General features: G+C 42.4%; 1 protein-coding gene across 7 annotated transcripts in view; it reads right to left on the minus strand.

Annotated features, from left to right (window-relative positions):
* The window catches only part of LOC135701541 (ATP-binding cassette sub-family G member 1), a 111,964-nt gene that overhangs the window by 23,116 nt on the left and 76,122 nt on the right, over positions 1-12,726 (minus strand). For all 7 annotated transcript variants that reach the window (XM_065222368.1, XM_065222367.1, XM_065222366.1 and 4 more), the window contains 2 exons: positions 9,211-9,791; positions 9,022-9,141 (listed from right to left, as the gene is read on the minus strand). In XM_065222368.1, coding sequence (XP_065078440.1) covers positions 9,022-9,141; positions 9,211-9,791 — 701 coding nt within the window. The remainder of the gene's footprint in view (positions 1-9,021; positions 9,142-9,210; positions 9,792-12,726) is intronic.

Below are 12,726 nucleotides of genomic sequence, written 5' to 3' on the forward strand. Positions count from 1 at the left end.
ACTCAAGCCACCGGGATGCACGCCTGCAAGCCTCACGGAAGCCCCAAATCCTATCGTCACAGTCGAGCCATTCCTGCCAGCGACCAGCAGTCATCCCGGTCCTGTGTACGAATCAGGTGAAGGGGTCTTCCAACCCGTTATCGCAGGCAAGTACACAATCAATTTGAATACCTCACTCCCGGTAATGCACATCGCTTCCAGCCGCTCAATGTCAGGAGACCACTGTGCACTCTCATTATCAACACTCAAGCCACCGGGATGCATGCCTGAAAGCCTCACGGAAGCCCCTAATCCTCTCGTCACAGTCGAGCCTACACCGCCAGCGACCTGCAGTCATCCCGGTCCTGTGTACGAAGCTGGAGAAGGGGTCTTCCACTCCGTCGCAGCAGGCAAGTACGCGCACAGTAAGAACATTCCTTGTCGGGTAACGTCTATCGCTTCCAGCTGCCCAGGGCCGTCAGCGCAGTTCCACTCAGCCGCTCTTCAATGCATCACTGAAGTTATCACAACGAGTCCAGTCAACATTACGACGTCCCTACAATGCTCCGTTGTTTCTGGATCAGAAACTAAAACAAGTTCATCTCAACGCCTCATCTCGGTGTACTATCAGAATGTCAGAGGCATGCGTACCAAAATTGTGCAGTTACGTTTGCTTCTCTCCAGCTGCGACTACGATGTGCTCGTCTTCACGGAAACTTGGCTTCGAGCAGATATCGATAGTACTGAAATTTCGTCCGACTATACATTTTACCGTTGCGACCGTAGTGCATTGACTAGTCAGCATTCTCGTGGAGGAGGAGTGCTAATCGCGGTCAAAACTCACCTCGTTTGCAAAGCTATGCCACTGTTGGATTGCGATCATCTTGAGCAAGTCGCAGTTTGTGTACGACTGGAATCTCGATCACTTTACCTTGTTGCGATTTACCTTCCACCAAACTCAAGCGCCGACCTTTATTCTGCACATGCTAACGCAGTGCAACATGTTGCAAACTGTGCCACCGCAGCAGACATCATTATGTCTCTGGGTGACTTCAACCTTCCTAATTTACGCTGGCAGTTGGACGAAGATGTAAACGGTTTCATACCCTTGAATGTTCATTCCGAACACGAACAGGCACTCATAGAAACTATGTTTGCTACTGGTTTGCAGCAAGTTAACCGCTACGTGAATGGGAATGGCAGACTACTCGATCTCGTATTCGCCAGTCTTCCAGAGCAACTGGACCTCGTTGAACCCTCCACGCCTCTGCTGCCCGCTGACATTCACCACGTGCCTTTTGTTTTGCTGTTCAATGAGAGCAATGACAATTTAGTGGTAGAGAATGAGTCGGACGAAAATCTTAACTACGATTTCCACTCGTACGATTTTGGACAGTTGAAATCGGCTCTGGCTGCAATCGACTGGGAAGCTTTACTGCTATCTGAGCCTTTGGATGAATTATTATCAGCATTCTATGAAAAACTTTACGCAGTGCTCAACGACTATGTACCTCGGCAAGGTTGCAAAGACTCATTTCAGCTAAAATAATGTTTTTCGGAATAATAAAACCAAAAGATGGTATGATGGTATGTTTTACTTGTAACTTACAAGAAGAGGTTACAAAGTATGCGTTGGAAACATAAAACCTGTAAATTTTGCTTTCTATGAGTCACAATCAGCGATTTGCTGATCGCTGAGTGAGTGAGTGAGTGAGTGAGTGAGTTTGTGAAAAATCGCTGATTGTGACTCCCATGAAGTGAAATAAACAGGTTTAATATGTCAAACACATTCTTTGCAACCTCTTCTTGTATCCTACCAATTCAAAATTTGATCATGGCATCTAATTATTTCATAATTTAGAAAAACATTGTTTTAGCTGAAATGAGTCTTTGCAACCTTGTACCTCGGAAAAGGCGAACGTTCAGTCCAGTTTCCAGTAAACCATGGTGGACCCCTGAACTACGACATCTTCGCAACATCCTCAGAAAAGCACGTCACCGTTTCTTTCTTTCGAAATCTGAGAACGACCGCGAGTACCTTCGTGAAGTGGAGCTGCAGTACAAAACAGTTCTTCTATCCACCTATGAACGCTACCTATCCAGGATCCAGGACAGTGTAAAACAAAACCCGTCGTGTTTCTGGGACTTCGTGAAGAATCGGAAAGCATCTACTCGCATCCCATGTAACGTTAGCTACAATGATCTCCAGGCTAATACAAATGTGGATGCTGCTAACCTTTTTGCCATATTCTTCGAGAGCGTGTTTAGCAAAGTGTCACCTGTACCAAGGCGCGACTGCTTTGCACATATTCCGTCGCACATCATCAACCTTCCTGTCATTCAGTTCTCCACCGAAGAAGTTCTACGAGCCATCGATGACCTTGACATCAAAAAAGGATCCGGAACAGACGGTTTACCACCTCTGCTGCTGAAAAACTGTTCCGAAGAACTGGCGAATCCAATTGCTCACTTATTCAATCAATCGCTTCGTGAAAGGACCTTTCCAGCGGCTTGGAAATCTGCTTACGTTGTTCCTATACACAAGTCAGGCAACTGTAACCAGGTGACAAACTATCGCGGAGTATCTATTCTTTGTTGTCTCAGTAAAATATTTGAAAAACTGGTGCACAATATTTTATACAACGTAGCGTCTCCGATTATCTTCGAAGGTCAGCATGGCTTCATGAAGCATCGCTCTACAACAACGAACCTCATGTGTTACGTCACCACAGTGTCCCGCGAAGTAGAAGAGAGGCGGCAAGTTGACGCGGTGTATGTTGACTTCGCGAAAGCCTTTGATACCGTACCGCACATTCAGCTCATTGAGAAACTGAGGCACATAGGTTTTCCAGATTGGATTACGGAGTGGATTTCTTCGTACTTATGTGATCGTACCGCATATGTTGTGATCAACTCGGCTCGTTCCCGCTCTTTCAACATCACGTCTGGTGTACCCCAAGGAAGCGTTTTGGGACCACTATTATTCAACATTTTCATCAATGATCTGTGTTTGCGGCTTTCCTCGTTCAAGCTCTCATTCGCTGATGACCTTAAATTCTATCGTGTCATAGCTTCTCTCTTGGACTGCTTTGCTCTGCAAGAGGATATCAACACTATGATGATATGGTGTAGCGATAACGGCATGCGAGTTAACAACAAGAAATGCAAAATTATTTCCTTCAGTCGCTGCAATAGCCCCATTCTGCATCAATACAGGATGGAAACGGCGGAATTAGAACGAGTTTCGTCCATCTGCGACCTCGGTGTTACCATCGATACGAAACTAAGGTTCAACGAACACGTGGGAATTATGACTGCCAAAGCTTTTTCTGTGCTGGGATTCATCCGTCGCCATGCGTCCGAGTTCACCGACATTTACGCGTTAAAAACTCTCTACTGTTCGTTGGTTCGTAGCATTCTGGAGTACGCTGCTCCAGTTTGGGCCCCTTACTATGTAGTTCATGTTCTTACCATTGAACGGGTACAGAAAAGGTTCGTACGTTTTGCATTGAGACAGCTTCCCTGGAACGATCCGTCTAATCTTCCTCCCTATTCTGACCGATGTAAGCTCATAGGATTGGAGCCACTATCTACCAGACGAGTTACGATGCAGCGATTATTTATTTTTGATGTCATCGGAGGATTTATTGATTGTCCTGAACTTCTCGCACAGATCCCACTAAACATTCCTCCCCGACGGTTTCGGAACTCACCTTTATTAGCAGTTCCATACCACAGAACAAACTACGGATACAACAACCCGTTCGATTCGTGCCTTCGCTCGTTCAATGTTGTTTGTGACGAATTTGATTTTAATTTGACCAAAAATGTTTTTAGAAATAGGATTAGAAGCAATCTTTAGTTTATAAGAAAATAGTTCAGTCTGTACGACTAGTCGAAGACGGTGATATATAAAATAAAAATAAATAAAATAAAATACCCCTTCTTCCCCTACATTAAGTTCAAATTGAAAGTACCGTCTTCTGATAAGGAAAACACCACTGCCTGTTGCGTTATTATAAATTCCAACCTTGACTCTCTTCTTTGCTTCAGAGACCAAATTTAAAACTAATGACGGAACAACTGAAAAAAAGTTATCGTAGTTTTTGAGAATTGGGTTGCGTTTTGGATCAGATTCAAAAATTAAGGTGGGGAATTTGTTTATATTTCATTATATGTTCCTATTTTAATAATCATATCTAATTGCAAATTAAGGAACCAAATGTCATAGACTATGTGTTCGCATTTGTATGAGGTCCTGAACTTGGATTAGTTTTACTAGTATATAATCCAAAATATATGTATAGGACCGATATAATAGGTGACGTCTACTGTACTTTAAATCAATACCAAGAAAAATGTACGAGAAGTTCACTAAACAGCTTAACGTAGTCTACGTCAACCATGCGACCGCACCGATTTTTTTATGATCACTTTTTTTACTGAATAAAAATTCAAGAATTTGTGAACAGTAAGCCACAACAAATGTAAAATGGCAATTTGAGAGCAATATTTGTGAAGTAATGTGAATACATTTTATGGATCTTAATGAAGCCTTTGGCCAAAAAATACGTGGCACCACTGGTTTGTGGTGCCACGTATTTTTGGCCAAAGGTTTCATTAAGATCCATCAAATGTCTTCACATTACTTTACAACTTGTCCGACTGAATATTTCAAATTTGTAGAAAATAATGACACTATTTCAAAGAATTTACTAAACCATGGTGTACTCAGGCCATTTAAAACATTCTCAGGGTATTTTCAATATCAATTTCCAAGCAATAATATACTCAAAACGCTAAACTAATTTCTCAGGAATTTTTAATGTTACATAATGCAATCAACTTTATCTTTCTTGTGGGTTTCTTTAACTCATTAAACTTAAAAATTTCGAAGCGTATTGAGGTTTAGCAAAATAAAATAAAAATCTTGGGCTATATTTCAAAATTCCATATTTTTACAATCTCTCTTAATTATACGAAGATCTTTGAGCATCTGTGCCCTTTTGGAGAGTAACCTATCATCTACAAATATTCCTGAACATCTGGAAAGCTCCTTGAAATTAAACGAAGTTCCCAAAACCCCCAAGAAGTTGATGGAGCTTTTTCGAAGTAAAATCTTTGGCAAACTGCAACAAAGTTCCCTAAACTGTAGTTTATTGAACTGCTTTTTGATTTTCTACAAAATTCCCTGAATTTTTTCAAAATTCCTTACATTTATATAAAGTTTTAAGCAGCTCCTCAAAATGCTAGAAAATTCACATAACACCTGAAAAGTTTGCTGCACTTCTACGTTTTTCGTTGATTTTCCGCGAAGTTCCCCGAACGAAATTTCTTGAATTTGTACGCAATTTCCACAACTATTCCAAGTTCACGTGACTTCAAAAAAGTGCCCTGATATAGAGGTTCCCGATCAATAATGAGCTTCACTGAAATAAAAAAAAATCCCCTAACCTCTACGAAGCTTCTCAAACTTGAATAAATTTTCCACTTTTACGCAGTTTTCAGAACTTTTCGAAACTCCTTGATTCTAAGAATGTTTCTGAAGATCTATGAAGTTCCCAGAATTTCTAATAAGTTTCTTCAATTTCTACGATGTTCCTTGAACTTCTTAGAAGTCCTTGAAGTTTCACGAAGTTCCCAGAAGTTTAAGAAAAATCCCTGGGCTCATGGCCAATTTGTAGAGCCTGAAGACGTCTTAATATGCCATAGATTAAGTACCGATCTAATATAATTTCTCAAAATTGCTTCTTTTGGTCCAAAACATAAGAAAATTTGTCAATTTAAAAGACTTTACAAAATAGTAACATCGGTGAATAAAAAAAAAAACACCAAAAATTGGCACCCCCATTAGCTACGCCAATGGCAAATACTGAATTTAAAAGGTAGCGAATGTATAAGCAGATCATTGAATGTTAATGATTTAGGAAAACTAGCAAAATACCACAAACATTGCGTCAATCGGCTTCCAATCTATCAAATCGTTTGAACCTTCAATGACTCTACATCATTCGATCTACTGTTCACCAAAAATGTTAGATCAGACGAATTTGAAATTTAAATTGAAAACGGAATGATAGTACAATCGAATTTGCATAGCGAATTTAATCTCCAAAGAAGAATGCGAGGATGACGGCATTCCGCACAGAATTTATAAAAAACAAAATCGACTCCATTACCGGAAAAGGAATAATCAAACCATAGAATGAGAATTATAATCACAATCTTAATTAATTCAACCCGGCATCCAAAAAGCCAAAAATCTTCCAAAAAACCAGAATGTTTTCCACTGACCGAAACTGGTTTCAAAGTTCATTCGCGCGTCAACCGGATCGAACAGCATTCTTTTTAATACTGTTTCAAGTTGCTGTGTTTTTTTTCCTTGATTTGTTTTCCGTCGATCTTGTTTTCCGTGGTGAGCACCAATGCTACCGATGCCAGTGAGGCAGCTGCCACACCTGGACCCTACCTATCGACCCATCAACTCGTGAACCGGGGACCAACGGCTTTACTTCCCTAGCGAAGGAAGACGTGATCAGAGATGTTATGCCTCAGCTGCGTCGATTGGGATTGAACCCAGGCCTTGCCTTAAAAAAATCCCAATAAAATGATCTCCTCATCAAACGGGTTTTTTTCAATAGCTGTGAGTGTACCGGGCTAAAGCTTAGCTAGAACCAGTCCCGTCTAGAAGTGCGTGCGTGTGTGGCTTTTTTGTGTCAAGGATCCAAGCGGCGCGGTCGATCGAGAAGTGTCACGCCAACTAAAACAAGAGGGTGGGTCTTGGGAATTCTCGCTCAACTCAGGGTGGCTGCCAAATGAAAAGCAAAAGTTCACGACCACCCCAGTCAAGCAACAGGCCAAGCTACTTTGTTGTAACAGTGTTGAACTTGAACTTGACACCGGTAAAAGCGTGAAGCGTGTGCCGCCCGTGCCGCCGTGAGACGTCTCTCTGCATTGTGTGCATAACCCATTGTAAGCAACTTGGCGAGAAGACAGCCGCGATGAGCCGTGGACGATTTTTTGGACCAAGGGAACTACATTTTAACTCAGACAAAGGTGCTAATGTAATCAGAGGTGCCTCGATGAGCAAACTAGAAATCCTCCGGTTGCCGATCGCGACTTGACCATGACTCATTGAGGAACACGATGAACACACAAAATTAGCATTCACCGGCAGTGGCCGGTTTGATCGGTTTCCAACGGCTTATTTATGTTTATGTTTTCGTTTCGTTTGCTTTCGCACGGAAGGGATTGGACAAGTTGAACGACACCCCTCCCGATAGGGTATGGTGGGTGACGGCGATGTGTCGGTGTATGTTCTCTGCTGGAACCGGCTTCGAAACGCTGGCACTGCAAGGTCGTTCTATCGGATAGTTTTACTACACTGTTTTTAAAATTCACCTCGTGAAGCATATCGGACGTAAACAAACTGACCTTAAGGTTTGTTGAATTGGTAATGCGGTAGAACGGATTTATTATTCGGACTAAAAAGCCGACAGTTCTTGTCTGAAACCACTGTTGGCTGGTCAGATTGGCACAAAATATGCAACACAGGGTGGATTCGAAACTTCGCCAAATTTGAACAAATTCGGTTACGATCTGGATTTCCGTGGAGCTTGTCAAAATTTAAAAAATCGCTCAGTTTTTAGTAACCCTGGGATTTAGATGTAAAAAAAATTATACAGAATACCAATTTTTACGAATTACTGAGAGCCACTTATATCGTTTTGTTATGGAATGGATGAATAAGTCTCTATGTATATGATATTCATATGAAGTGCCCAGGACTAGTCATGTTCTAGGAACCCCGGAAGGAATTGAAACGGAGACAAATGAAAACAAATCCTAGGGCCTACTTTTTCTCAAGATAATATTATCTGTTTCTTTGGTAACAAAACACGCCGAAAACGACGCAGAAATCATCGCCATAAAAATTCCTATGGCGACGATTTCTGCGTCGTTTTCGGCGTGTTTTGTTACCAAAGAAACAGATAATATCAAAAACGAGATTGTCCTGGGCGACAAAGGTTCTATACACCTGCCCGGTGGATCAATATGGGTTTTTACGGAGGTAAATGGGTTTAAAGATTTTAAATCCCACTACCCTTTAACAAATGGTTTAGGTCATATTTCCGGGGAAAATTGGAATATTAAAAATGTCGATTACAGGTGTCCGGAAGCAAACATTTCATGGAACATATCCTGAAAATCTCGTATTTTAGCGTCCCCTCCCTAAACCTGACATTCTCCCACGATTTACGATCTACAATAATTATACAGCAATTAATATATACTTCTATCGCGGCATTTTATTCACTCCCATCGATTCAAATTCTAATCATTAATGCACATTGCAGCACGCTGAATCAAACGTCAATCGTAGCTGCTTTCTCACAGTCATCATCTTTTAAATATTCACAACAAAATGTTGCAAGCGTCAATCATGAATCACTTCCTGTGTAGTAATTCTGCATCTGCTATGTAGAAAGCAGAAAACAAATAAAAACCACAAAGGCGACAACGCACTTACTGAGTCTTCTTTCGATACGATTCGATTAAACTCTGCTCCCACCGAGGGAGAGCGTGGCCATGAACCAACCGTACGCTTTGTCAAGGTTCAACGAATCAACCGAAGGGCTTGTAGATTAATTGCAGCGGATGCCGGACAACAGCATGCGCATAAGTTTACGGTACATTCAGCAGCAGAGCCCTTCAATCATTGCTCAATATGGTCTGCAGCACGAGAGCCCAAGTGCTGCAACTGCAAGTGTAATTGATTTCAACCAAGTTAGCTGAAGCCACAAACGTGCAGAATGCGAATCGGTTGATTTCTTATGGCCACTAATTGAAAACTTCAATGACTAATTCCTAGTTCAACCAACCAGTCGTACTTGATTCTATGTGTCTATTAGCCATATAAATCATAATCCGAATTCCAGCAAGCAAATGAAATCCTTGATACAGAAGAAATCCATGAACCGCCTCAACGAACTCTATTACCACTATTAAACTTTAATTACATTGAACAATTTCTGCACTTACCATCGTCAAAGACTGGATCTAGCTTGATGCATTCGCTGCTCATTTCGTAGTACTTTTTCAAGGCAGCCTTTATCACTTTGGCCACATCGGCTCCGTACTCACCAACGGCGATCTCCATCACTGTTGGAATCAAAAACCACCCCATTAGAATCTCCAGTCCAATCTGCTGCCATGGTTTGAAATACTTACTGAAATCCGCTGGATTGTGGTAACTTGGGCAGTTATATCCTAGATTAGATAGGAATGGTAACAGTTCTTTCGCTGGGCCCTGATAGAAACAGTGACCCTGGGTAACGGTGTACAGTTTGTCGAACATTTCAAACAGCAACGCACTGGGTGTATGGATCGTACACACTATCGTCCGACCGTCTTGGACCAACCTTTTGAGCAAAGAAATACACTGCGTGCAGGACGAACTGTCCAATCCGGTGGTCGGTTCGTCCAGGAACAGTATCGGTGGGTTGCTGATCATCTCCAGCGCGATCGCGAGCCGTTTCTTCTGTCCTCCCGATAGGCCGTGGGTGGGTGTGTTGCCCTGATGCTCCAGTCCCAGCATGAACAGGATCTTCTCGATCAGTTTCTGCTTCTCTTCGTGACTTATGCTAAAGCCCAGCTTCAGGTGGGTGGCACAGCTCATGGCTTCGTTGACCGTTAGCCAGGGACGGAGGGCATCGTGCTGTTGGATGTAGCAGGACAGCTTCTTGAAGCTTTGTGAATTATGCGAACGGTTTTTGCCATTCACCTGGACCAACCCGCTGACGCCGGAGGATCTGGTTGAGGGATGAGGATGGTAAGAATAAATGGAATCAATTTGAGGGAAATTGTTCGATTGAATACAAAAGAAAGGAGAAAGATAGATTTATAAAAATAATAATAATAAACCAGTGCAATCCTGGGAAGGAGCCTGGGATTGAACCCACGATTTTCTGTTCAGTAAGCAAAAGCGGTCACAGTTTGACCACCGAGCTCGTTATACAGCAGCAAACTATTGCTATCGAAGATCGTTTATGCCCAACGTCATAAAGTTTATGAAATAAAATGACATCACTGGAAAGAGTTCGCTATTTTTTCGAACCCAGATCAAGCATACACACTTATATATATTCATGTAAATTTAGGTGCTCTGAGAGTGACATATATGAGCGTGAGTTTTTACATAAATTTAGTCAAAAAAGACGCTAAATATGGCTTAATCAAACGTACTTTTCGTAAAGTTCAGTTTCGGAGCACTTCATATCACATGACATTATTGTTTACGTCTCATCTTTTATTTCAAAGATGGATTCCATCACTTGTAAAATTAGTTTTTTTCTAAGTGTTTACGGCATAAAGATTGTACTCGAAAAAAATGCAACACTCTCTTTTGTACACTCAGGTCTTTTTTTACACGGGGGATACGTACCGTGTAAAAAAAAAACCGCGTAAAAAAAAACATGCTTAAATATTTTGAAAAAATCGGATGCCATTCGATTACTTATAGCTTGAAACGGATAATGTGATTGGAATGAAGTCGATAGGTTGTATCGTTGTCGAGAAATCGTTAAAAACGTACCGTGTAAATGGCGAAAAACCGTGTAAAAAGACTTAAGTGTATATAACTTTTTATTGCATGGGTAAAAACTGATGAAATTTTGAGTAAAACTAGTTTAGAGTGTAATATTTACATGTGCAAAATATCGTCACAATCTGTCAAGTGGTTATCGAGATGGCTTCCAAGCAAGAAGTGCTTCGACAAAAAATTATGGGAGCGGTCGTGGAAAATCCAGGCCAGTCCCACAGGTGGATCGCAAAACAGTTGGGAATCGACCGTGTCCAGCGACGAGCTGGCAGCGGAAGAAAAACGAAGACGAGTGAACCCGGTGAACGCAAGGAAGGTAAGGAATTACTTCAAGCGCAATCCGAACCTTTCGATTCGGGCCGTGGCCAAGAAGGTCAATTCTTCCGTCTGGTCCATCCAGCAGACAATGAAGTGGGCCGAGCCGATAAACAGAATACGGTGGCCAAATCCCGCGCCAGGAAGCTGTACCGCGAGTGGTTGGTGCAGCCGAAATGCATCGTAATGGACCAGGCTTCCGAAAATCTCACGCGTACACAAATGCGACAGCGAGCTGTGAGACGGAGCGACGCATGACTCTCAAATCCATGGTGTGCTACATTAATTGTACAAAAGAGAGACCAGAACGATGCGCGCGACAAGCAACACGCTCTCAACATATTTGAGCGTTTCAATTTATTTTTGTCTCATCGCATTGCTCATCACATGCGACTGTTTCATTGAAACACCTCAATGCGCTCTCTCAGGGCGCCATCGCCGTGCGCTGTTTCGTATGCCTTGACTCTCGCGGTCCCATCATATGTGATGTTGTCGGGTGACGAGAGAAGAGGCTGCAAGGGTTTGTTCACAGAAGACTTGCGTGCCCTTTTCACACGTGGCTTTTGAAATGAGGTGAAGTTTTTAGATGGTTCCAGAAATATCTTCTAGTATAGATTCAAGCAGGGTCAACACATGGTTCCAGAGATAAAGGGTGATACGGTCAAAATTTGGTCAAGGGAAAACGCGTGTAAATCGGTGAAATCGTTTATTTAAAAAATCAAATTAAATTTCTTTTTCAAGTTCAATTAGTATAAAATTCAGGAAAAATATTCAGTTATTCTTCCGCTTTTCCAAATCCGAATTGCCGGGCCTTACGCTTGACCCCTGCCATCAGATTTTGTACAGCCACCTTGTCCACCTTCTTCGCCGCAGAAAGCCAGTTTGCCTTGAACTGCTGCTCGCCGTTAGCAGTTTTTTTGGTCTTCTTTAGGTTCCGCTTGACAATAGCCCAGTATTTCTCAATTGGGCGGAGCTCTGGCGTGTTGGGAGGGTTCTTGTCCTTGGGAACCACCTGCACGTTGTTGGCGGCGTACCACTTCATGGCCTTTTTACCGTAATGGCAAGATGCCAAATCCAGCCAAAACAGTACGGAACAACCGTGTTTCTTCAGGAAAGGCAGCAGACGTTTATTCAAACACTCTTTCACGTAAATTTCTTGGTTGACAGTCCCGGAAGCTATGAAAATGCTGCTTTTCAAGCCACAGGTACAGATGGCTTGCCAAACCAGATATTTCTTTGCGAACTTTGACAGTTTCATGTGCTTGAAAACATCTGCTACCTTTCCCCTTCCTTTTGCCGTATAAAACTCCTGTCCCGGAAGCTGCTTGTAGTCGGCTTTGACGTAGGTTTCGTCGTCCATTACCACGCAGTCAAACTTCGTCAGCATCGTCGTGTACAGCCTCCGGGATCGTGCTTTGGCCGTCGTATTTTGTTTATCATCGCGATTTGGAGTCACTACCTTCTTGTAAGTCGATAGTCCGGCTCGTTTTTTGGCTCGATGCACGGTTGTAGACGATACACCCAGCTTATTTGCGGCATCTCGGAGAGAGAGGTTAGGGTTTCGCTTGAAACTACCGGCAACTCTCTTTGTCGTCTCAGCGGCTTCCGGTTTTCGATTTCCCCCCGATCCAGACTTCCTGGCTGTCGACAAACGTTCCCCAAACACTTTAATTACATTTGTAACGGTTGATTTGGCAACTTTTAGCGATTTTGCCAACTTTGCGTGCGAGTAGCTCGGATTTTCGCAATGCGCGAGCAAAATTTTGATACGCTGCTCTTCTTGCTTGGACAGCATTTTGACAACTGAAGAGTGAATTCCAAAATCAAAATAG

The sequence above is a fragment of the Ochlerotatus camptorhynchus genome, unplaced genomic scaffold (genome assembly GCF_037179485.1).
Source record: "Ochlerotatus camptorhynchus isolate MF236.1 unplaced genomic scaffold, CSIRO-AGI_Acam_v1.1 ptg000167l, whole genome shotgun sequence".
Classification (NCBI taxonomy): domain Eukaryota; kingdom Metazoa; phylum Arthropoda; class Insecta; order Diptera; family Culicidae; genus Ochlerotatus; species Ochlerotatus camptorhynchus.